This window comes from Peromyscus leucopus, chromosome 1, assembly GCF_004664715.2.
Source record: "Peromyscus leucopus breed LL Stock chromosome 1, UCI_PerLeu_2.1, whole genome shotgun sequence".
Lineage (NCBI taxonomy): Eukaryota > Metazoa > Chordata > Mammalia > Rodentia > Cricetidae > Peromyscus > Peromyscus leucopus.
The window spans coordinates 189,514,280-189,539,765 of record NC_051063.1 but is presented as its reverse complement, the minus strand read 5'-3'; the positions used below and the strand labels follow the sequence as shown (position 1 = coordinate 189,539,765).

At 40.0% G+C, this 25,486-nt stretch overlaps 2 protein-coding genes across 2 annotated transcripts in view; both read left to right on the top strand.

Annotated features, from left to right (window-relative positions):
• Positions 1-8,250: 8,250 nt before the first annotated feature.
• On the top strand, positions 8,251-11,337 carry LOC114688243 (zinc finger protein 14-like). Its single transcript, XM_037202609.1, has one exon. The coding sequence runs from the start codon at positions 8,587-8,589 to the stop codon at positions 10,774-10,776; it is 2,190 nt and encodes a 729-aa protein (XP_037058504.1). The 5' UTR covers positions 8,251-8,586; the 3' UTR covers positions 10,777-11,337.
• An 8,254-nt stretch (positions 11,338-19,591) lies between these two features.
• Positions 19,592-25,486, top strand: part of LOC114688240 (zinc finger protein 420-like) — a 33,350-nt gene continuing 27,455 nt past the window's right edge. Inside the window, 3 exon segments of the mRNA XM_028862863.2 lie at positions 19,592-19,807; positions 21,110-21,194; positions 21,433-21,525. The gene's annotated coding sequence lies outside the window, so the exon portion shown is untranslated.

Genomic DNA, 25,486 nt, shown 5'->3' with positions numbered 1-25,486 from the left:
TCTTAAGGTATGAATTTTATATCAAAATTTGTAAGAATAATATATATGTCTATTTTGAACTTTTGTCGTGATATTAATGGTCATATAGAATACTAACTAATTCTAGAAAAAAAAGACTTCATCTAACTGCCTTACATGTTTTCACATTTGAGTTTTTATCAGTTTTCTGCAGGGAAGCGTGACCATACCTAACAGCAAATTTGATGTCTACAAAAAGTTGATGGTTCCCCATGATGATGATTCCATCAGGATGATGATAATACCACTAAGCTGACAAACACCTCCCAGAGATCAGCTTTTGACTACAACTGCTCAGCACAATCTTGAGATGAGATGATCCAGCCTCATAGACTACTCATCAAGGACTTGAGACAAGCCCTGCATTTTCACATTATGCAGAGAGTGGACAACAAATGATACAGCCACCTTTCCCAGAACTTGAAAATTAACTCAAAATTTTTCTTCTCAGGATACTCTAAAGATGCCATCTGCCCCCAGACAGAGGGAGTAATTTTAAGAACATGACACCCACATTCCCAAGAGGTAGGGTGGGTGGTTTTTGGTAATCCTATGGGTTTGGGACAATTGTCATTGTTTAGGATAGTTGGTTACAAGTTGTTAATTGTTAAGTGTCAGGAAAAAGGTTAAACAAAGGAAATTAGATTCAGGATTCTTGTTTGAAAAATCAAAAAGGATATAGATAAAAGGTAGGTCATTGAATCTACTCTGAAAAAAAGATATAAAAGATAGAGTAAAGGGTAGACTATTGAATATACTCAGATAAGAAAAAAGAGAGACTATAGATATAAGATACAAAGGTGGATTTTTTAATCTAGTTTTAAAAGGCAACTACTAGTTTTAAATATTTTACATTGGACTTGATTTTTGTATATTGTATGCAAATTGTGTATATTGATAGAAATTTGAGATGTATTTTTGTTAGAAAATGCTGTAAATATATTCCTAATCTTGTTCAAGGTATTGTACCTATACAGTTCATTTAACAATGTAATGCAATTTACTAATCCTTGAAAGTTATTACCAACTATATAGGATATAAGAAAATGTAAGTTAGTAGTTAGTCATTATAATTGAACTTGTAGTCATATTAGGTATGTTTTCAAGGTCAAGCACAGATATATTTTAAATAGACAGGTCATCTTCAGACACTTCAGAGACCTACAGAATATGGTATTTAAGATGTTTTAATAGCATAGTTTGTTGGGGGGGGGTTAATGACTATGAGACATGCCTGCTCCTGACAGCACCAATCTACTTCATAGAGGATGATGAGCATTGAAGAGACTCCACATGGAGTTTACTTTCGTTGTGGCAAAAATTAGCCACCCTGGGTGAGAAAGTGCCCTCACATCAACTGCTGACAGTATGCTGTCCAAAATGGACAAGCAGGACACAAAACAAAGGACTAACTGCCAATCCTTGCCAAGACAAGATAGGAATGCTCTTTAGAAAATCCTGCTTCACAAATGAGTCTTGTCAGATATGCTAAGCCTATACACTGAAAATGATGCTCCAATGTTGCAGAGAAACCTTGGGTACCTATTCAGGCAGCTGGCTGTTTCTGTCATAACTCACATTTTTTGAAAGTTGCTTGTTTGCACTTCCTGTTTTACTAGGTAATATTATTTCCTTCTCCGGTCTGTGAGGGAGTTGAATATTAGATAGCTACAGTTTTTCTGTTAAGAAATTCAGAAATGAAAGTCACCAAAGAGGTATAAAAGTATGTGAATTTGAATGACATTGAAAGAGAGTTTTGAAAATGTAAATTAGGATAGAAGGTAAATTAGATAGAATCCTTTGGATTCACAAAAATAGGATAGATAATGGAATATTTTCTCTGAATTTGTCAAATGATAATGGACTAGACATTGCTAATATATTTATTTCTTGTATATGTTGTATATAGTTATAATACTTATTGTATATAGTTTTCCTTATATTAATTATAATTTTTTTATTTTTTATTTTAGACAAAAAAGGTGGAAATGTGGCGATATATTTTGTTTCCCAATATATTGTGTACCCTAATAAATATTTGGCCCCAGGTTTTTTATTAATAAGACCATTTAGCAATTCATCTTATAAGATATATGTAACAAATATTAATTTTTTAACCTCTTTGAGTTCTGTTGCATGTGATATTTAAAATGTTTAAGTTTTCTGCAGTGAACCATGACCATGCATAACAGCAACATTTGAAGTCTCCAAAAGGAGGATGGGGCCCCACAACGATGATTCCACAGGGATTATGAAAATGCCACTAATCAGATTAACACCACCTAAAGATAGAATTTGGACTACAAACTGCTCAAATTTCAAGATGGATAACTGTTATGGTACAGCCTCACAAACTACTCTAGCCAGGACTTGAGATAAACCCTGCACTTTCCCATTATACAGAGATTGTACAAGAAATGATTCAGCTAGCTATCCTGGGACTTGACAATTAACCCAGTTTTTTTCAGGTCTCCTAAAGATGCTGTCACTCCCAGAGAGTATAAAGTAATTTTAAGAGCATGAAGCCCACATTCCCAAGAAGTGGGGTGAGTGGTTTTAGGTCTTTCAATGGATTATGGATATTTGTCATTATTTAGGGTGGTTGGTTATAAGCTGTTATTGGGAATGGCAGAAAAAAAAGCTGAACAAAGGAGATTAGATTCAGGCTTATTATTTTTGAAAAGAAAACAAGGAGATAGAGATGTGAGAGGATAAAAAGGGTAGATTATTGAATCTGCTTTTAGAAAGTATCTACTTGTTTTAAATATTTTACAATGATATGAATCTTTGTATATTGATACAAATTTTAGTTTATTTTTATTAGGACATACTTGTTATTCTAATCATTCTCAGAGAGGTTATGGGGAATCCTTGTGCTGGCTGGGGGCCAGGTGCTAGGCATCACCTTTGCAGTGGAGGTTCAAACTGCTGCAGCTGGTCCCTGTCTCCAGAGATGCAGGCTTGGCCATTTCAGCCTCTTCAGGTGGAAGGAGTTAATGGCTCCAAACCATCCTTCATACCTCTACTTCCCTAAATGCACAGTTGAAAGGTGGCCTTATGGTGCTTAACCAGTGCATTGACTTGGTACAAGAACAAGTTGACATCCTTTGGCAGCTGGTCCAATTGGGCTGTGAGTGGAGAATGCCTGGTCTGTGTGTCACTAGTGTGCAGTTTCAGAATGGTTCCCAAGCAGCGAATTTGTCTAAATAATTGTCCAGTTATCTTATAGGAAATTGGTCCGGAGAATTTAAAGAGACTCTGGAAAAGCTGAAAGTGGTGGTGGTGACCATCAACTCCACACAAGTGGATCTCAGCGTGGCGGAGGACTGTCCTCCTGGATTGCTTCTACCTTTTCCCTGTTTAGAATGGGTGGGGGTAGGGTATATTTTTGGCATGCTGCCTTAGAGGATGCGTGTTTTGTCTGTGGTTGGTCTGCCGTTTGTGAGCACGTACTAAAAAAGGACAAGGTCATTATCACTCAAGCATTAGCCGCTTTGGAGTGTGGCTCCTCCCCTCAAATCTGGCTTTCTGCCTTAAAGAATACCTAATATCCACACAGCCTTTGAACCCCTGGGACTGGTTAGTCCATTGCACATGGGAAGGTATGTGGACAGTTTTCACATATTACTTGTATTGAGCACAGGATGCCAGGCTCGTGCACTGCACTTGAAGTGTAGGACATTTTCCTTCCTTCAAGGAGAGCAAGTCTGACTGCATATGCAGTCACATAGCCTTTGCACCCTTAGGACTGGTTAGTCCATTGCACTTGGGAAGGTATGCGGACAATTGTTACATGCATAGCCTTTGCACCCTTAGGACTGGTTAGTCCATTGCACACGGGAAGGTATGCAGACAATTGTTACATGCATAGCCTTTGCACCCCAGGGACTGGTTGGTCCATTGCACTCGGGAAGGTATGCAGGCAATTATGCACAGTTAACTCATCCTCGATCGGTCAACACATCATGAGGTGGGGACCTGATTGGATGAAATACTTGTGTTGCAGAAATCAGACCTATACTCTCTCCTGCTGCTTAATTAATAAAGAGGGGGGAGATGTAGGGAGCCGCTATTCAAAGATGGCGCTGGCTTCCTGGTAGCCTAGCTGTAAACAACTCCATATATGGCTATGCTCTCAGGCCTACGTGTCCTGTGACCTGTGCATGCACGGGTATGGTAATCGACCTTATGTCCTCAGCCTATCCCGTGGCTCCCCGTGTTCGCATTCTGGCGGGACCCAATCACAGTACGGCACGTTTGCCTGATTCCCTATATAAGCAGCGGCATTTTAGTCCTCGGGGCCCCTCACCTCCCGCTCTCCCTTAATCAAGAGGCGCTCCAATAAAGTGTGATCTGAGAAGAATCCTCGCGTGGTGGTCGTTCTTCCTCGCTGACCGAGGAGTGCGCCGCACCTGAATTCATAAATTCATGATTCATAAAATTCATTATATACTTGTATCAATTCTTTTCTTTCTTCTTTTTCAAAATTTTATGGGTACACAGGTATTCACCTGACAGGACTGTTCTCTAGAATGTATGAGGTCTTAAAAAAAATAAACATTAAGAAAATAAGCAGCCGCATGAATATTGGGCCATGGAACTAAACAGAAAATTCTCAAAAGAAGAAACATTTGTGCTCACCATCACTAGGCATCATTTTTTCCATTGTATGATGTTTATTTTCACACAGACATAATGTTTCAGCCATCTTATGTGCATTGACCACATCCTGCACCCCCAATAAATGTTTTTTTTTGTATCTATAGAAAATCCTATAACACATAAATGAAAGAAACCAAACATGTAATATTTGCCTATCTTCATATAACCTATTTTATTCAATATAATGATAATGTCCCATTTAATGACTGGTTTGTTTGGGGAGGAATAGTTGCTGTACTGTTTGTAGCAATCATACTACAATACTACAGAAATTAATGCTATATGCATCAGCATATAGAGCATGCTATGACGATGTGGAAGTTGTTTCATTTGGCCATTTGCTGTGAGCCATTGGTGATATGGGGAAAAAAAGGTATTGAGGAGATCTCTCCTCTCATTTATTTCACCGTGGATATATTACCTTAATCCTAGCCAAGGAGAGATTAATCTAGTTGGTTTCTATCAGGACTGGAGAGATGTTTCAGCAGTTAAAAACACTTGTGGTTCTTACAGAGGACCCAGATTTGGTCTCAGCACCCACAGGGTGGCTCACAACTGTCTGTAACTCCAGTTACAAGGGATTCAATGCTCTGCTCTCTGAGGCACTGTGAGCATGTGGTGAATTCACACATATGCAGCCAAAACACCCATACATATAAAATAAATATACTTTAAGGCATCTTTACTACCTTATGAAAAGATAACCTAGTTTATACATTTAAAGGATAAGTCAATTATTAAGACATACTTTTATTATATGATTAAAAAATCTCTAAACTGCTTTTTTATATGCAAACTTAAAATTTTAGGATAAGCCTGTTTGTAGAGACCATTTTTCATAATTGCTAGGCTTGATATAATTAAAATATACATAGCTTATAAATGTAACAATAGGCTAATTTTGTTAATTGTGATTTAAACTGTTCTCAAAAACTATTTTTGGCAGCAATATCTTCATTTCTTTTTATAGAATTATTTCTTTTACATTTTGAGATTATAATATAACTAAATCATTTCTTCCTTTCCCTTCTTCCCTCCAAGCCTTCCCATATACTCCTTCTTGCTTGCTCTCTTTCAAATTCATGGCCTCTTTTTTTCATTTAACAGTGTTACATAAGTATATGCATATGCATACAGATTATATGTGTTAGTGATTAACTCCAAGCCATTGTTATGCCCAGATTGTGGAGACCCCCAAAAGACCACCACAGAGACCAAATTCTGCATGTAAAAGCAAAGAGCTTTTATTCTCTTCAAGCTCCTAGCTTGGTCTCTCTGTCTGTCCAGCACAGTGGTGAGAACAGAGAGCCCAGAGCCCAGGCAAGGTAGGGTTTTATCACAGCAGAAATTGGGGTGAGGGGATTTCCAGGGTTTAGGACTCTGATTGGCTGACAATTGTCTAGGGGTATCTGTAAGACAAAAAGAGGTGTGTGCTAGACTCATCTGGCCACCTTATCTAATGGTTGCAATGTTTGGGATGTTAGGTACTTCCCCATCCCTGTGTGGATCCCTGGGTGGTGTTAAGCTTAAGGCTTTTCCTGGATCTGGGTGTTGCCTGCCAGGAAGCCTGTCACAGAAGCTGTGTCTGGGCCTCTAATCCTGTCATGGTGGTGGCTGTGTGGTCAAGCTGTTTTGGGGCCCCTCCACAGTCATCAATGAAGAATCAATGTCAAGGAAAGAAATAAATACTTCACCATTGGAGTCATTTAATCAAGAGAAAGTCCAGATTTTGCTCTCTCCTTCACACTTCCTGTGTCTTCTGACCTCTGCTGTCCGTTGCATGAGTCTCAAACTGTGCCTGCCAGAAGGCTATCTTGTGAATCTGTCTCTGTGTGTCAGTCTGTCTGTGTACTCTGTCTGTCCCTAACAAGATGCAGGGAGTACGAAGTAAAGAATTCAGATCTGGACTCTTAGTTAAAAGCTTTCATTTCTTTCCTTAACTCAACTTGGATGTATTATTGGTGATCTGGAGTTAATCACTAATGTGTTTAATCCAGGCATATCTACAGAATCTATTAGCTGGTGACTGTGCTCGCTTCAGCAGCACATATACTATTAGCTGGTGATGTCTTTTTTTTTCTTTCTTGCTTGCTTTTCATACACAGAGAAACAATAAACTTACAACAATGTAAAACAAGTAGCCATATTATCTGAAAATTGAACATGCTCACAACCCTGTGCTTTAAAGACAGGGCCTTAATTCTGAGTTTGTTTTTCTGAGCTTTTACCCCCTCTAGAACTGGGGTACCTTTTTACTGTCACACTTGTGACTGTACAGCTTAAACCTCAGAACACACCAGAGAAACATAGTCTTCATTATAATTATGACAAATCTATTTCTTAGCTAGAATCCCTAAAGGAACTTGGATAATACTGGGGTCTCTTTTCCTCAGCTTGGGTGTATACAGAGAATTGTAGAGAACAATCAAGAGAATAAACAGGAGACAGGCCCGGCGGTGGAGACAAGCAGATGCAGGTAGGCCCACGGCGGCGGCCCACAGAGGCAGACAGGCCCAGCTGCAGCCTGCAGAGGTAGACGGGCCGGCAGCAGCAGCCGACAGGGACATTCAGGCCCGGCGGCAGCCAGCAGAAACATACAGACCCAGCCGTGGCCCACAGAGGCAGACAGACCCAGCGGCAGCTGACAGGGACATACAGGCCCGGCGACGGAGACAAGCAGATGCAGCGTGGAACAGGGACAGGCCTAACCCCAACACCCTGGGAAGAAGCTATCTCCATGGGACAGAACCAGAACGAATCTGAACACACCATATGAGGACAACCCAGGGCCCAGCTGATGATCCTGAGAAACCCAACAACTTGGAGGTGTTGGTGAGACTACCCCGCTCAGCTGAAATCCATCTAGGAGAGGATTCAGATGCCTACAGTTTAAAGTCTGAAGAAACAAGATCAGCTGATAAGTTGACGAATGAAGAAATCGTGACCTGGGAACACAGAAGAAAGCACTGCCTATCCACCAAATCACATCACCAGAATCATAAGTATATACTTCACCGACTGAGATCAGCTGCAGCTGAAGAAATAGCCCAATAGCACCAATTTAACCAAGAACTCCTACTAAACCAAGACTAAAAATTAGAACAAGAGAGGCACTCTCAAACACAGACATCACCTGCACCGCACAGAGGAAGAGATGAGTAGATGCCAGTACAAAAATACAGGCAACAATATAAAGACCTATATGGCAACATCAGAACTTAGTGACTCTACACCTGCAAGACATGAACATACCAAGACAGAAGAAACAGAAGAAATCAACCCTAAAAATGACTTTAAGAAGATGATAGAGGCCCTTAAAGAAGAAATAAAACATTCCCTCAAAGAGGAAATAAAAACTTTCCTTAAAGAGGAAATGAAAAACTCCATTGAAGAGGAAATAAAAAACACCCTTAAAGAAATGGAAGAGAGTCGCAGGCTTGCGTGGTCCCGGCAGCTGAGGCAGGGGGTTGCTCAGCCTGTGTAGCTGTGGGCCCGACAACCCCAGGAGCCATGGTGAAGGCCGTGGGGTGGACCGCGAGCCATCGGGACAGGCGCCCCGGCAGGCGGGGCGGAAGTCCCTCGCCCGCCATCCTTCTTCCTGGTGCCTCCCTAGTCGCGGATACGTACTGACGGAAGAGGGAGTCGGGGTGGTTCGGCCTCCGTAGCCGTGTGACACCTAAGGGCAGGAACAGTTTTGAGGGTCCCAGGGAAGCGCGGGTGCAGACACAGTGTCCGATGAGTGCACTCGCCGGCCCCGGCTGCAGCGCCAGCGAGCGGGGCGGAAGTCCCTCTCCCGCCATCTCGCTGCCCGCACCGCCACGGTCGCGGTGCTGTCACGTCATCCGTGGGGGCCCGGGGTGACTGAGCCTCGCTGGATGTGTGACCGGCGAGGCCCCGAGCGCAGACATGGACTCTGTGACCTTTGAAGATGTAGCTGTAAACTTCACTGTCGAGGAGTGGGCTTTACTAGATCCTTCCCAAAAGAAGCTGCACAGAGATGTGATGGAGGAAACCTTCAGGAACCTGGCTGCTATAGGAAAACCACAAAAAGACCAGTACATAGACAATGACCACAGATATTCTAGAAGAAATCAAAGAAATGAAGTTGTAGAAAGACTGTTGGAACATAACAAAGATAATGAATGTGAAGAAATCTTGAGACAGATTCCAAACACCATTGTGAACAGGAAAATTTCTCATAGAACAATGATTTGTGAAAGCCATGTGTATGAAGACAACATGCTCATTGGTCATTCATCTCTTAATGTGTCTATGCCTCTTCAAACTACACATAAACCTCATCAGTATGAGCTGTGTGGAGAGAGACTCTATAAGATTGGGGAATGTGAGAAAGCCTTCATTTATCCAGAATGCTTTCTAAAGCATGAAGACACTGACACTGGACAGAGATCCTATGAATTTAACCAGTGTGAGAAAATCTTCAGAAGTAATGGTTACATTCAAATACGTGTGAATAATGAAACTAGAGAAGAAATATATATGGATGAGCAGCATTATAATGCTTTTACTTATCCTGATTTTCTTCAGTATGTTGAAAAGATCCACACTGGAAAGAAACCCTATGTATGTAAACAATGTGGGAAAACCTTTTCTTTTTTGAGTAACATTAGAAGACATGAACGAACTCATACTGGAGAGAAACCATACAGATGTAATATATGTGATAAAACCTTTACTTGTTTGACTAACTTTCAAGAACATGAAAGAACTCACACTGGAGAGAAACCCTATTTATGTACACAATGTGGGAAATCCTTTTCTTTTCTGAGTAACATTCGAAGACATGAACGTACTCATACTGGAGAGAAACCATACAGATGTAATATATGTGGTAAGGCCTTCAGTTATTTGACTAACTTTCAAGACCATGAAAGAACTCACACTGGAGAAAAACCTTATGTGTGCACACAATGTGGGAAGGCTTTCACTTACTACTATTCCTTTCAAACCCATAAACGCTGTCACACTGGAGAGAAACCCTACGTCTGTAAGCAGTGTGGGAAAGCCTTCAGTTATTACAATTCCATTCAAACCCATAAGCGATGTCACACTGGAGAAAAGCCCTATCTGTGCAAGCTGTGTGAGAAAGCCTTCACTACTCTCAGTTCTCTTCGATATCACGAGAGAATTCACAGCGGTGAGAAGCCCCATGTATGTCTGCAATGTGGAAAAGGTTTCAATTCTTCCAGTACCCTTCGAATACATGAAAGGACACACACTGGAGAGAAACCCTATAAATGTAAGCAATGTGGTAAAGTCTTTAGTGTTGACAGTTCCCTTCGATACCATGAGAGGATTCACAGTGGGGAGAAACCCTATGTATGTAAGCAGTGTGGAAAAGCCTTCACTCGTCATACCTCCCTTCGGTGCCATGAAAGGATTCACTGTGGGGAGAAACCCTATGTATGTAAGCAATGTGGGAAAGGTTTTATTTCTTCCAGTAACTTTCGAAAACATGAACTGACTCATTCTGGAGAGAAACTCTGTGTATGTAAACTATGTGGGAAAGCCTTCACTGATCGTAGTTCGCTTCGACGTCATGAAAGAATTCACAGTGGAGAAAAACCCTACGTATGTAAGCATTGTGGAAAAGGTTTCTCTTCTTTGAGTGGTTGTCAGAGACATGAACAAATTCACAGTGGTGAGAAACCCTATGTTTGTAAGAATTGTGGGAAGGCCTTCACTAATCCCAGTGCCCTTCGAAATCATGAAAGGATTCACAGTGTTGAAAAGCCCTATGTCTGTGAGCAGTGCGGGAAGGGCTTCCTTTCTTTTAGTAAGTTTAGAATACATGAACGGATTCACACTGGAGAGAAACCATATAAGTGTGAACAATGTGAGAAAGCCTTCACTGGTCACAGTTCCCTTCGACGGCATGAAAGGATCCACAGTGGAGAGAAACCTTTTGTATGTAAACAGTGTGGGAAATCCTTTTATACTTTAAGTGATTGTCAAAGACATGAACAAATTCACACTGGTGAGAAACCTTACATTTGCAAGCAATGTGGGAAAGCCTTTACTCGTTCCAGTTCCCTTAAAATACATGAGAAGACTCACACTAGAAGGAATTCCTAACATGGAAAAGTATTCTTAACATGCCAGTGCATAGAGCAGAGAGCCAGTGTCGTGTTGTCTGTAGGAATGCCTTTAGTCATCTTGGTTGTATTCACAGACATGATAGTGCATACCATAGTGAGAAATCTTAAATGGATGTGCAGATATCTTCAGTTGGCAGACCTCTGAGAATGTACCCAATATCAAAACTTTTATAACAAAGTTATCAGCTATAAAACAATTTTCAGGGTTTTGTGAAAATTCCTTATGTAACAATAATTTTTTAAGATTCCAGTGAATGAATTTGAAAAAGAATATTGCATTAATTTGTCAATAATTCAGAAGATAAGTCTCTAGAATGTTTACTTCCAATTTTTACTCTTGTAAATAAATTTTCAGATGACTTAATCTAAGATTTCTTAAAGCAGTGAGGCATGAATTTTAAAGGTAGTGGTTTTTTTTTTTTAGTCAAGTCATGTATATTTCTTTTCATGTTGGATCCATATGTAAATCAAATGTGTTTCTAATATGTTTTTAGGGTAATATTAATGAGCTGTTGAAAATAAAGTTTTATTCTTAGGATTTCTCTATTAAAAAAAAAAAAAAAAAAAAGAAATGGAAGAAAAAACGAACAAAAAATGGGAAGAAATCAAAGAAAGCCAAGTAAATGCAATTAAACAGATGAAAGAAACATTCCAAGATCTGAAAAATGAATTTGAGACAATAAAGAAAACACATGCTGAGGGAATGCTGGAAATAGAAATCCTGACTAAATGAAAAGGAACTACAGAAACAAGCATAACCAACTGATTGCAAGAGATGGAACAGAGAATCTCTGACACTGAGACACAATAGAGAAAAGAGATTCATCAGTCAAAGAAAACACTAAAGACAAAAAAGTCATAACACAAAACGTCCAGGAAATTTGGGACACCATGAAAAGACCAAATCTAAGAATAATAGGGATAGAAGAAGGAGAAGAATACCAACTCAAAGGCACAGAAAATATATTCAACAAAATCATAGGAGAAAACTTTCCTAACCTAAAGAAAGAAATACCTATGAAGATACAAGAAGCTTACAGAACACCGAATAGGCTGGATCCAAAAAAAAAGTCCCTTCACCACATAATAATCAAAACACTAAACACACAGAACAAAGAAAAAATATTAAGAGCCGCAAAGGAAAAAGACCAAGTAACATATAAAGGCAAACCCATCAGAATAACACCAGACTACTCAATAGAGACTATGAAAGCTAGAAGATCATGGACAAATCTCATGCAGACACTAAGAGACCATGGATGCCAACCCAGACTATTATACCCAACAAAACTCTCAATCACCATAGGCGGAGTAAACAAAATATTCCAGGATAAAACCAGATTTAATCAATACTTGTCCACAAACCCAGCCCTACAGAAAGCACTAGAAGGGAAAATCCAACCCAAAGAAGCTAAACACATCCATGAAAAATCAAGCAATAGATAATCCCACACCAACATACACCACAAAAGGACAACATAACACAACCACCAAAAATAACAGGAATTAACAATCACTGGTCATTAATATCCATCAATACCAATGGTCTCAACTCACCTATAAAAAGACACAGGCTAACAGAATGGATAAGAAAACAGGACCCATCCATCTGCTGCATACAAGAAACACACCTTAACTTCAAAGACAGACACTACCTCTGAGTAAAGGGCTGGGAAAAGGCTTTCCAAGCAAATGGACCTAAGAAACAAGCTGGTGTAGCTATCCTAATATCTAATAAAATAGATTTCAAACTAAAATCAATCAAAAGAGATCAGGATGGACATTACATATTTATCACGGGAAAAATCCACCAAGATGAAGTCTCGATTCTAAACATTTATGCTCCAAATACAAAAGCACCCACATTCATAAAAGAAACACTACTAAAGTTTAAAATGCACATCAAACCCCTCACATTAGTAGTGGGAGATTTTAACACACCACTCTCACCAAAAGACAGATCTACCAGACTCAAACTTAACAAGGAAATAAAGGACCTAACAGATGTTATGACTCAAATGGACCTAATAGATATCTACAGAACATTCCATCCTAACACAAAAGAATATACCTTCTTCTCAGCACCCCATGGAACCTGCTCAAAAATTGACCACATGCTTGGACACAAAACAAATCTCAACAGATACAAAAAAATTAGAATAACCTCCTGTATCTTATCAGACCACCATGCCTTAAAGTTAGACCTCAACAACAACAAAAATTATAGAAAACCCACAAACTCATGGAAACTGAATAATGCCCACCTGAAACATCAATGAGTCAAGGAAGAAATAAAGAAAGAAATTAAAGATTTCCTAGAATTCAATGAAAATGAAAGTACAACATACCCAAACTTATGTGACACTAGGAAAGCAGTGCTAAAAGGAAAATTCATAGCTCTAAATGCACACATAAAGAAGATGGAGCAATCCCATACCAATGACTTAACAGCACAACTGAAAGCTCTAGAACAAAAAGAAACAAACTCACCCAGGAGAAATAGACGCCAAGAAATAATCAAATTGAGGGCTGAAATCAACGAAACAGAAAACAAGAGAACAATACAAAAAAAATCAATGAAACAAAGAGTTGGTTCTTTGAAAAAATCAACAAGATAGACAAACCCCTAGCCAAATTAACCAAAAGGCAAAGAGAGAGCACCCAAATTCACAAAATCAGAAATGAAAAGGGAGACATAACAACAGACAACGAGGATATCCAGAGAATCATCAGATCATACTTCAAAAACCTGTACTCCACAAAAATGGAAAACCAGGAAGAAATGGACAATTTTCTGGATAAATACCACATACCAAAATTAAATCAAGACCAGATAAACCATTTAAATAGGCCAATAACCCCTAAAGAAATAGAAACAGTCATGAAAAGTCTCCCAACCAAAAAAAGTCCAGGACCAGATGGTTTCAGCGCAGAGTTCTACCAGACTTTCAAAGAAGAACTAATACCAATCCTCTTCAAAGTGTTCCACACAAATAGAAACAGAAGTAACACTACCAAACTCTTTTTATGAGGCTACAATTACCCTCATACCCAAACCACACAAAGATGCAACAAAGAAAGAGAACTACAGACCAATCTCCCTCATGAACATTGATGCAAAAATACTCAACAAAATATTGGCAAACTGAATCCAAGAATACATCAAAACAATCATCCATCACGACCAAGTAGGATTCATCCCAGGGATGCAAGGATGGTTCAACATACGAAAATCAGTCAATGTAATGCACCATATAAACAAACTGAAAGAAAAAAACCACATGATCATCTCCTCAAACGCTGAAAAAGCCTTTGACAAAATCCAACACCCCCAGCCAGGCAGTGGTGGCGCATGCCTTTAATCCCAGCACTCGGGAGGCAGAGACAGGTGGATCTCTGTGAGTTCGAGGCCAACCTGGGTTACCAAGTGAGATCCAGGAAAGGCGCAAAGCCACACAGAGAAATCCTGTCTCAAAAAACCAAAAAAAAAAAAAAAAAAATCCAACGCCCCTTCATGATAAAGGTCTTAGAAAGATCAGGAATACAAGGAACATTTCTAAACATAATAAAAGCAATTTATAGCAAGCCAACAGCAAACATCAAATTAAACGGAGAGAAACTCAAAGTGATACCACTAAATTCAGGAACAAGACAAGGCTGTCCACTCTCCCCATATTTATTCAATATAGTACTAGAAGTTCTAGCTAGAGCAATAAGACAACAAAAGGAGATCAAAGGGATACAAATTGGCAAGGAAGAAGTCAAACTTTCACTATTTGCAGATGATATGATAGTATATATAAGTGACCCCAAAAACTCTACCAGGAAACTCCTACAGCTAATAAACTCCTTCAGTAAAGTGGCAGGATACAAGATCAACTCAAAAAAATCAGTAGCCCTCCGAAACACAAGCGATAAAAGGGCTGAGAAAGAAGTCAGAGAAACATCACCCTTTACAATAGCCACAAATAATATAAAATACCTTGGGATAACATTAACTAAACAAGTGAAGAACCTTTTTGATAAGAACTTTAAATCTCTAAAGAAAGAAATTGAAGAAGATATCAGAAAATGGAAGGATCTCCCATACTCATGGATAGGTAGGATTAACATAGTAAAAATGGCAATCTTACCAAAATCAATCTACAGATTCAATGCAATCCCCATCAAAATCCCAACACAATTCTTCACAGACTTGGAAAGAAAAATACTCAACTTCATATGGAAAAACAAAAGACCCAGGATAGCTAAAAGAATCCTATATGATAAAGCAATCTTTGGAGGCATCATCATCCCTGACCTCAAACTCTGCTATAGAGCTATAGTAATAAAAACAGCTTGGTACTGGTATAAAAACCGACATACGGACCAATGGAATCGAATTGAAGACCCTGACATTAATCCATGCACATATGAAAACCTGTTTTTTGACAAAGGAGCCAAAACTATACAATGGAACAAAGAAAGTATCTTCAACAAATGGTGCTGGCATAACTGGATGTCAATATGTAAAAGATTACAAATAAATCCATATCTGTCACCATGCACAAAACTCAAGTCCAAGTGGATCAAAGACCTGAACATAAATCCAGTTACACTAAACTTAATAGAAAAGAAAGTAGGAAGCACTCTTGAACGCATTGGCACTGGAGACCATTTCCTAAATAAAACACCAACAGCACAGACCCTGAGCACAACAATTAATAAATGGGACCTCTCAAAACTGAGAAGCTTTTGCAGGGCAAAAGACACAGTCAATAAGACAAAAAGACAGCCAACAGAATGGGAAAAGATCTTCACCAACCCCACATCTGACAGAGGATTGATCTCCACAGTATATAAAGAACTCAAGAAACTAGACATCAAAATACTGAACAGTCCAGTTAAAAAATGGGCTTAAGAGCTAAACAGAGAATTCACAAAACAAGAACTACAAATGGCTGAAAGACATTTAAAGTAATGCTCAACATCCTTAATCATCAGAGAAATGCAAATCAAAACGACTCTGAGATACCACCTTACACCTGTCAGAATGGCTACAATCAAAAACACCAATGACAGCCAATGTTGGAGAGGATGTGGAGCAAAGGGAACACTCCTCCACTCTTGGTGGGAATGTAAACTTGTACAACCACTGTGGAAATCAGTATGGCGGTTTCTCAGAAAATTAGGAATCGAACTACCTCAAGACCCAGCCATCCCACTCTTGGGCATAAAACCAAGGAATGCTGATTCATACCATAAAGATACATGCTCAGCTATGTTCATAGCAGCACTATTTGTAATAGCCAGAACCTGGAAACAACCTAGATGCCCGTCAACGGAAGAATGGATGGAAAAAATGTGGTACATATACACAATGGAGTACTACACAGCAGAGAAAATCAATGAAAGCATGAAATTTGCAGGCAAATGGATGGGACTAGAAAAAATCATCCTGAGTGAGGTAACCCAAACCCAGAAAGACAGTCATGGTATGTACTCACTCATAAGTGGATTCTAGATATAAAATAAAGAACAATCAGACCACAACCCATAGAACCATAGAGGCTATACATACATCATGGAGGTCCCTAGGATGACTGTGGCTTATAATAAATTTCGGTTTTACAAAATTGTTGAAAAAAATAGCCAAATGAATGGAAACACATGAACTATGAACCAAAGGCTGAGGGGCCCCCAGCTGGATCAGGCCCTCTGAATACGTGAGACAGTTTTATTGGCTTGATCAGTTTGGGAGGCAACTAGGCAGTGGGACCAAGTCCTGTGCTCATTGCATGAGTTGGCTGTTTGAAACCTGGAGCTTATACAGGGACACTTGGCTCAGTCTGGGAGGAAGGGACTGGACCTGCCTGGACTGAGTCTACCAGGTTGATTGCAGTCCTCGGGGGAGGATTTGCCCTGGAGGGGGTGGGAATGGAGGGTAGACTGAGAGTAAGGGGAGGGTGTGGGAGGGGGGAGAATAGGGGAACCTGTGGCTGACAAGTAGAACTGAATGGTATTGTAAAATAAAATAAAATAAAAGAGAAAAAAAGAGAATAAAGAGTGTATTATATATAGTACTTTTACTTTTACTTCTAGTTTTTTTTTTTGAGAAAAATCTAGACCGTTTTCCAAAGTTGCTGCTCTAATTTACATTCCCATAAGCGGTGTATAATACTGTCCATTTACTCACATTCATGCCAGAATTTTTTTTCCTGATGATGGCTATTCTGACTGTGATGTAATGGAATCTTAGGGGAGATTTAGTCTGCATCTCCCTGATAGCTGTGTATTCAGAATTATTTTTGTCAACATGACCTGAGAAGTACCTAAGCCAACTGCACATCCTAATCAATAGACACAAGTGTACAAGTGTATCTGATGTCCACTGACTTTAAACACCTCCAGGAAACTACATTGGAAACTTCAAAAGAAATGGACAAATAATCTGATTCATACCACATACCAAAATTACATCAACATTGAAATAAATAAACTGATAATTAAGCAGCAACAACAGTGAGGCAATAATAAATGTACCCCGATTCAAGAAAAAAAAGAAGAGAGAAAGAAAAGAAAAAGAATCACCAAGAAGATTGATTTATCACAGAATTCTGTCAAAACTTCAGAGAATAACTGATACTGAAACTACTTAAAATATTCCTTGATGTAAAAGGAAAGTGAGACTTCCAGATTCTTAATGAAGCTGGTATTACCTGATTCCCCACAAAAATGAAAGTACAGACTGATGTGGTCATTTTAATATTTTTTTCCCTTTTCACATGACATACCTCACTTTCAATTGCACTCTCATGCCTGACTCCCTACAATCCTGGACCATTCCTCCAATAATTCTCTCTCCCCATACCTGCCCTCCTCTGTGTGTGGTGTGTGTGTGTGTCCTCTTCTCTCTCTCTCTCTCTCTCTCTCTCTCTCTCTCTCTCTCTCTCTCTCTCTCTCTCTCTCCCTCCCTCCCTCCCTCCCTCCCTCCCTCCCTCCTCCCTCTCTCTCGTATTCATTTCTATTCACTTTGTTTTTTGACCCATCGAGATTAACCAGGGCCCATCTGTGAGAATGTGGGTTTGGTGCTATGTATTAGAGCCTGGTGGTTCCTCAGGGGAGACACAAGTAAAGACAGTGATACCCCTTCTCCTAAAGTCTATCCATAGCCACAGTTGAGAGCTATAAGGGCCCTGTGAGCCTCTCCCTGTCCTAGGCTGATTGTGGCTAAGGCAGGTTTTGAGTGTGGGCAGTGCAGGTAAGACAGTTGCTCTGGGTTACTGATTACTCTAGTTGTGTGGAGTCTGGAGAATGGCAGGTCATGCCCACTCCCCCTCTTCCCCTTCTTATTTCCTTCCCACCACCTCTTCCTCAGTGTTCTCAAAGCCTTAGATGGGATGGTGTAGCTGACTTGTTTAGGGCTGTGGCCATATACATTGTTTATTTTCTGCATCTGGGACAGCAACGGGTTTCTGCGTTTTTTAAAAATAAATTTCCTATGTTTTAAGTAAAAACAGCTTTTAAATGATTCCTGGAAGACAAAGTTCCTTGAGAGTTAGCAAAATGCCAATGCCACCATCTAGCAGTTACATGAGTACAGTACAGGGTGAATTCAGCACTAGGCTGTAAAAGGACTGAGTGACCAATGATTTCCTGAGACACCCATTTCCTCTCAAAATCCTGAGTTCCTGAAATGTCTGCCCCCAAGTCATTATTGCTAATGGTGTAATTCCGGATATTCACCTGGTAATTGTGGAGGAAGGATAAAGATGGCTTTTTAGAGTCATTCATTTGTATAATGATGGAAATGATTATCCAGCTTCCCGGGAAATCTCTCTAGGGTGAGTTACTGTGTTTAAAATTTACAGTACTTTTTATATAAGAGTAGGGTGTGCAGCTGGGTTTCATTTTTACCTTAAATAGTGCTACTTATATGGAGCATTTTATTTTAATTCTTCGTTTTCTTTGATTGAGAAATCCGGCTCCTCTATTTGGTCTTCAAACCTGATACTTTGTCTCCTATTTGATTCATTTTATTATTAGGCTTATTGCATTCTCCATTTCCTGTTTCACTTCATTTTGGGTTTTTTCGGTGTTTCTAGCTATTTATTGAATTTAGTTTTCATATCCTGCATTGTCCTCTTTTCCTTCAGGCATTTGCTGTTTTCTTGCCCATCAATCATTTTATACTTACCTCTTTGAGTTCATTAACGTGCTCTATATGCTTTGACCTCCTTGAACATGACTCTGGTTTTTCAGTTCTGTGTCATGGATATCATTTAAAGTGCTTTTCTTAAGGGATACAGCTACGGTCTGAGATTTGAGTTAAGGGCATATTGTCTTCGTTTTAATTTGTTCTGGGAATGGGACCTGATCACCAGAATTTAGGGTGTTGTCTTTTGCTGTGCATTTTTAACCCAGGAGGCTGCTACCCCAAGATGAGAAGTTTGGAAAAAAAAGCTTGTATCTGAAAGGTTCAGATCCCAGGGTAGGGGTCAGATACGGGGGTGCAGCGTCCTCCTAGATGCAGTTCTGGTCTAGGCTGGCAGCGAGCATGTGGGGAGGCTGTGCAGAGCGGGTGCAGGGCAGCCTGACAGCTGGAGCTGTGGGGAAGGCAGCCTGAGACCGAGTGGGAGGGACGGGTCTCGGCAGAGCGGGGGCATTCGCCCGATTAGAGGAGAGATGGTAAAAGAAAAAACTTCGATGGATTTGGAAAAGTAATTAAGAAAGGGAAAGCGCCTGGCGTGGGCGGACTTAAAGGAATCACGTAACCGGAACCGGCGTGTAGTGGGCGGGGCCAGGGAGACACTCTCAGGAGCCAGGCCAGAGTGACAGGAAACTCCACCATTCACTGTGGGACCTGGGAGAGCTCTCTGGTCCGGATTCCGGGGTGGAGGACAGTCGCTTCTCTCGGAGAACCTGAAAACTCCCGGTAGCCACAGGTGCCACGTGGGGTGGCCAGGGAAAGTCACCAGTCAGCAGCGCAGTGGCGGGAACCGCAGCCCGGCGGCCCTGGAACCTCCCAGGTCAGAGGAGCGGCGGGGCTGGGACACGGGAGGGGAGGGACCGGGATGTGCTCACGGAGGCTGCTCTTAAGGACGCCGCTCTCACTATTCTGTCGCTGATACCTTACCATTGTCGGGAAGTTTGAGAGCCTATGAACTGGGACTTAATCGTGAATTTTTCATTAATCTTATGGTTGTCAGAGTATTTTCACAAAGTAACCTGGTAGAGCTTTATGCTTGCATTATGTGCTGCTGCAAACACCGTTCTTTTTTCTATTTACAAAGCTCCTGGAATTTAAATTCATGCATGCTTTCCCTGGGACTAGGCACCCAAAGAGCTTTGTAGATATTAGCCACATGAGGAACCAGTGCAGATTTGACTGAATCAGAAAATACACTGTGACAGGACAAGACAGTGCAGAGGTTCCTCCATCTTGTATTCTTGCTGAGGCTGTTTCCAGGGTTAACTAGAGTCTGATTTCCTTGATGGAGAATCCCACGGAAAACTACCCAACTCTATTCTAGAAACCAAAGGTCAGGATGTCCTAGCTAATCTATCTTACTTAGCCTTTGTTAAAAGTGCTTTTTTGTGGAGAATCTCCCCCAGCTAACCTTTTATCCTAGATGCCTGTGTGTGCGGGAACCCCGCCTCAGGCAGGCTAACATCCTCTCTTAGCTTCTGTTAAAAACGGCTTACTTCTGTTAAAAACTCCTCCTGCAACTGCCAAGCAAGATTCCTGGACCGAGGTCTCTGCCCTTAAAAACCCATGTTCTGGATACTTGGAGCCTTTCCTAGGACCCTGAACACTTGAGTGTGGTCTCTGCTGGATGGAATAAAGACTTTGAGTTGGCTATAAACTGTTGAGTGCTAATCTCTTTTGGGCTACCCATAACAATACTTTATCAAGTGCTGCAGTTATGGTTGTAAACATTAACTTTTACTAAGCAAACTTTTACTCCCCATTAATTTCCATGTGTGCATTCTATGATGTACATGCCGCATTCAGAATGTATCTTCCTATGTTTAGATATTAATGTAATACCTTAGGTCCAAGCAAGCACTTTATGGATGCTGTGAATGGATATCAGCCCAGACTCTTTTTTATAGTTGGGAAACTCACTTTAGATGAAAACAAAATTAGAAAGCACTCTTTGAATTATTATGATCACTCACCTAGATCAGAAAATGTTTCTTGGTTCAAGAAAAGCCCTCTGTCTGTGAAGATGTGGCCGAACTTGGTTTTTTGTTTGTTTGTTTGTTTGTTTGTTTGTTTCAAGCTTTGTTGACATTCGGTGCTGTGACTGTGGACTTATTTCTTGCAGGAGGAATTAGAATGCCTCAACCCTGCTAACCTGGCTCTTTACAAAGGTCTCCTGTTGGCAAAGTACAACAGTCTGGTTTCTGTGGGTAAGAAAGTTTTCTTGCAGTCTCCCTTTCTCCTGCTCAGGGTTCCTGAGAAAACTACTCTGACGTGTGTGAGCTGTGAGTGAATGAGTCTCACATCTCACAGAGTAAAGTGAAATCCTCAGAGAAAGAGAGAGATTTATCCTGATATTTTCTCTCTCCCTCATGTTTATCCTTTTGCAAACGTCAGCATCCTTCATGTTTGTTCCATGGGAATTTCCAGGTACTTTCCTAAATGCAGGTCTCCCACTGCTCAGCCAGTCCTGCTCACCTGGGAATCAGAACAATGAGCCCTGGATGGAGAAGAGAGAGGAGACAATCGCCGAGGTTCCAGGTGTGTAAGGGGAATTGAGGAAGGAATAAAGGGCTAGTGAGAGGCTCAAATGACAGTGGAAACAGAGCATTAAATTGGTTTTGCCACATTCTATTTCATTTGAATTGATTCTGGAGTGTTCCACTGAGGATAATCTCAGGATTATCCTATTATAGGTATTAAAAGACTATCTAATGAAAGACTCAAAGGCAAATAAAATTTTATTGTCCCTCTTTCATATCACTGATCATGCCTTTATACCAATATTAAAGATTTTCATTACTATAATTTGAATATAATGTTTAGTTAGAACCATTGATGCCTCTTGGTTTTTCCTGTTCTCAATTTTTGGAGCATTTTATAGCTTCTTCAGGTTCTGTTGTCTTAGGGTTACTTTCTCCATTTCCTAAAATAATGCCAACAGGATTTTGATAAGATTTGCTTAGTATCTTTGCAGAGTATTAAACTCTGACTGCATTGTCTGTCCATTGATATTCCCTGTCTTCTGTCTTCATGTCAACTCTCAATGATTTGCATTGATTTGCATGGCTATAACTTCTGTATATTTTGAAATCACCTCTGGATTTGGTCCTTCTCTAATAATTTTTGAAGTCTTTGAAGTTGTTTCTCACAATTTCTCTATTCATGTGAAAAATGCCTATATGAGCTTGGCACAATTACTTGGAGTCTTTACAGAACACAAACATTCTTTTACATTTCTTCCTGTGTTTGAATAAGAACATGCTATCAGTGAGTCAGTATTCACTTACCTTTTATGTATTCTTTTTCTGTTTTGTACTGTTGATATCAGCATTGCAATTTCTTGGAGAAGATACTTTTTAGTCATTGATCTTCACTAGGTTTGAAGACTTGTTCTATTTCTAAGACATGGTTACACTGGAGAATGCTGCTTGGAATTAGAAGCTGGGTGTCTTCTGCTGTTGTGTGGATGATTCTCTGGAGGCCTGCTAGACGTTACTGGTTTTCTGTGCTGTTCATGGTTTTTCTCACTAATGTTTTGTCTGTTTTCCAACATCACCCAGTGAAGGATGTTGAAACTTTCCTGCTTCACTGTCTTACTTGCTTCCTACAATTCTGTCATTGATTGCTTCATGTATTTGGAAACTGTTATGTGAAATGCATTTATATTGATCACATAACCTTCTGGAAAATGGACCATTTGATCATTTGTTAAAATTTTTGTTTTCTATGTTGATAGATTTGGCTTTTTCTTTTATCTACCATTATTATGACCAACCCTCATCACAGCATATCTTATTAAAAAACTTCCTTCACTCTTAGCATTTTGTATCCTTATATTTGAAGGAAGTACTTTCATAAAATATTCTTGTATAATATTAGCGGGACCAGCCTTAATATTATACATCCCAGGGGCTCAGGAGAGAGAACTACTAATGTCGAGGACTATTTTCAGGAAATAGAATCTCAGCACACCGACTTCTTAGTCCATTTGCTTTAATTCCTCTGGCATAACATCCTTTATACACAGCTTCAGTTCTGTTCTCGTGCCTAGCTCCTTTCTTGCCTGATTTCTCTCTATATTTATCTACTGTTCCCTCTAAGTTCTATCTTAATTCTCTTGTCTTAACTCTCCCTCAACTAGGTCCTTTTCTTCTTGTTCTTACCCACCTAGTACTTCCCCATCTGACTCTTCCTCATCTTCCATCTCATCCCTCTAGTATTCTCTTCTAGCCCTTCAATCTAGTTCTTCCCCATCTCAGTTTGTTCCTCTCAAGTTCTTACCCATCTAGTTCTTCCATTCTCTTTTCTCTTCTCTGTCCTCCTGTGCCCTGGAAGTCCTGGTATATATACACTTACAAGCAGTAATTCCTAAGCTGTGCAAAGCCAGGCTTCCAGGGTCAAACGGAGGGGTGATAAGAATCACATAGAGAGGCAATAACCGTTAATTATCATTTGCAACCCCAAAGGAAAGTGACCAATGGGGAAATGAATTAACTAAAGGCTAGATTCAGGTAATGTCTAAGAAGAGGGCTCTTATGTGCTCAACTATAATCTTAAATGTTATTGGTAGAAAATGTTAAGATCTATAAGTTGCTAGGCCAATGGGAGAAAACAAAACTGTCTTCTTTTTTCCTGTGGCTCCTATCTGTCCAAGCTATCTGCCGTTTTTCTGCAGGGTGGGGGAAAGTGTGCTCAGTCGCTAGGCAACCTGTGTATAGCTCGATGCCTCTGATGATAGTTAAAGGGAGATCTGGAACTAGAGGTAAAGTTTGGGAAAGGAGGAAGTTAAGCTTAATTGGCACATCTGCTAGGCCTTCTCAAACAGGTAGCCTAGATGCTTAAGTCTGTTCTTAGTACAGAGGTATCTCTGATAAGGTACTTTCCTCCATCTGGGGATGGACCTGGCTGGATGCTGCCAATGATAATTACAGGGAGGCTTGAACTAGGGTTCTGGCTGAGCATAGCTGTCAGCATAGAAAGTTATCTAACTATTCCTAGAAGTGGTTAGGTAAGGAGTTAAAAGTCTAGAAAGTTAGTAAGGCTGTAAGAATGGAGGGTCTGAGCTAAATTGTGTAAAGCTATTACTTAACATCCACCTGACCTAGGCGGTGTCTCCTTGTGCAATTTGCCTTAAATCAGGAGACTTTCATGTGGACTGTTGTTACTGCTAGTCCTTGAAAGTGACCAAGGGAGCTATCTGATTCCAGAGAAAGCCTTTCCTGAGGCTGTTCTCCAAATACCTGGAATGTTTAAGTCCAGAGATTGATAAGTCTACACTCTTAACCCTTCTTAGGGAAAAGTCAGTTGGGAAAACTATGAAGGCACACATGATTTTCATAACAGAAAACAGCTGATATATAACAAGCCAACTAACACCAAAAGCTTTTTGGAATTTGGCTTCCTCTGGAGGAATTCCCTGATCCCTCCAGGTAGTGACTTTGACATAACCAGCTGACTTCTTATGATATATTCCTGAAGCTGTATCCTATATTTATGTTTGATTTGGGGAAGAGTGTCCACATACATTTCAAGAAATCACTGAAGGATAATATAAAAACAAATCATTTTGTTAATTTTTCTTTATTTCTTATGTCTCTTTCTGAGTTCCTTTCTATATTGTTGATAATTTGCAGCATATTTAATTCCTTTATAAACTTGATTAGTATCTTCTCTGTGTTTTCTATTTTTGCTTGTTTGGTTGTTTAGGAAGCTGCAACACTGACTTCCCTGGTGGTTGCAGTGAGTTGCATTCCCACTGAGACTGTGTGTTCTTCCTCCTGCATTTTCTCCAGGGTTTGTTATTGTTTGGGACCTTGAGTATACACACTGACTAAGCAGAGATGAGATCTCAGTGTATAATAGATGAGCATTTTCTTCATGACTAAAAGTGTGAAGCATGTACTATGGACATTTTGGTTGTTTTAGTTACTTTGAACATGCTCTTTTTTTGCTTATTTATTGATTGCAATATTTATTTGCTTTGCATTTTTTTTAATTCTTGATGAAAATCTATGTTTTTGTATTGTGCTATTAAAAGTTTGCTAACAGATTTCTCCATTCTGTAGGCTGTTTCTTCATACTTTTAGCTATTACCATTTCTGTGCAAGTTTTTAATTGCATGCAATCCTGTTTGTTGCTTCTTGCTCTTGTGTCCTGTTAATTTGTAGTGCCATTCAGAAAATGTATATGGATTTATTTCCCCTTGTGCTACTCTGCAGGCTTCACAATTCACTGGAATTGTGAATTGGAATTCACTGGACCCTTTCATTCTTTTATATGTGGATATTCACTTTTCCCAACACCATTTGTTGATGAGACTGTCTATTCTGTAGCATATGTTTTTGCCATTTTGGTGAAATTCACCTGCTTGGCCTGGTTCTGTTTCTGTTTTTCTTATTGTTTAGTATGTCTGTTCTTCTGCCATTCCCAAGGTGCTCTTGTTCCTGTGGATCTTTAGTGTCATCAGAAATCACAGCTCGGATGACTGACGCTGTGCTCT

Bases quoted from the DNA above. Each gene is read 5' to 3' on its own strand.
- LOC114688243 (XM_037202609.1), top strand. From the start codon at position 8,587: ATGGACTCTGTGACCTTTGAAGATGTAGCTGTAAACTTCACTGTCGAG.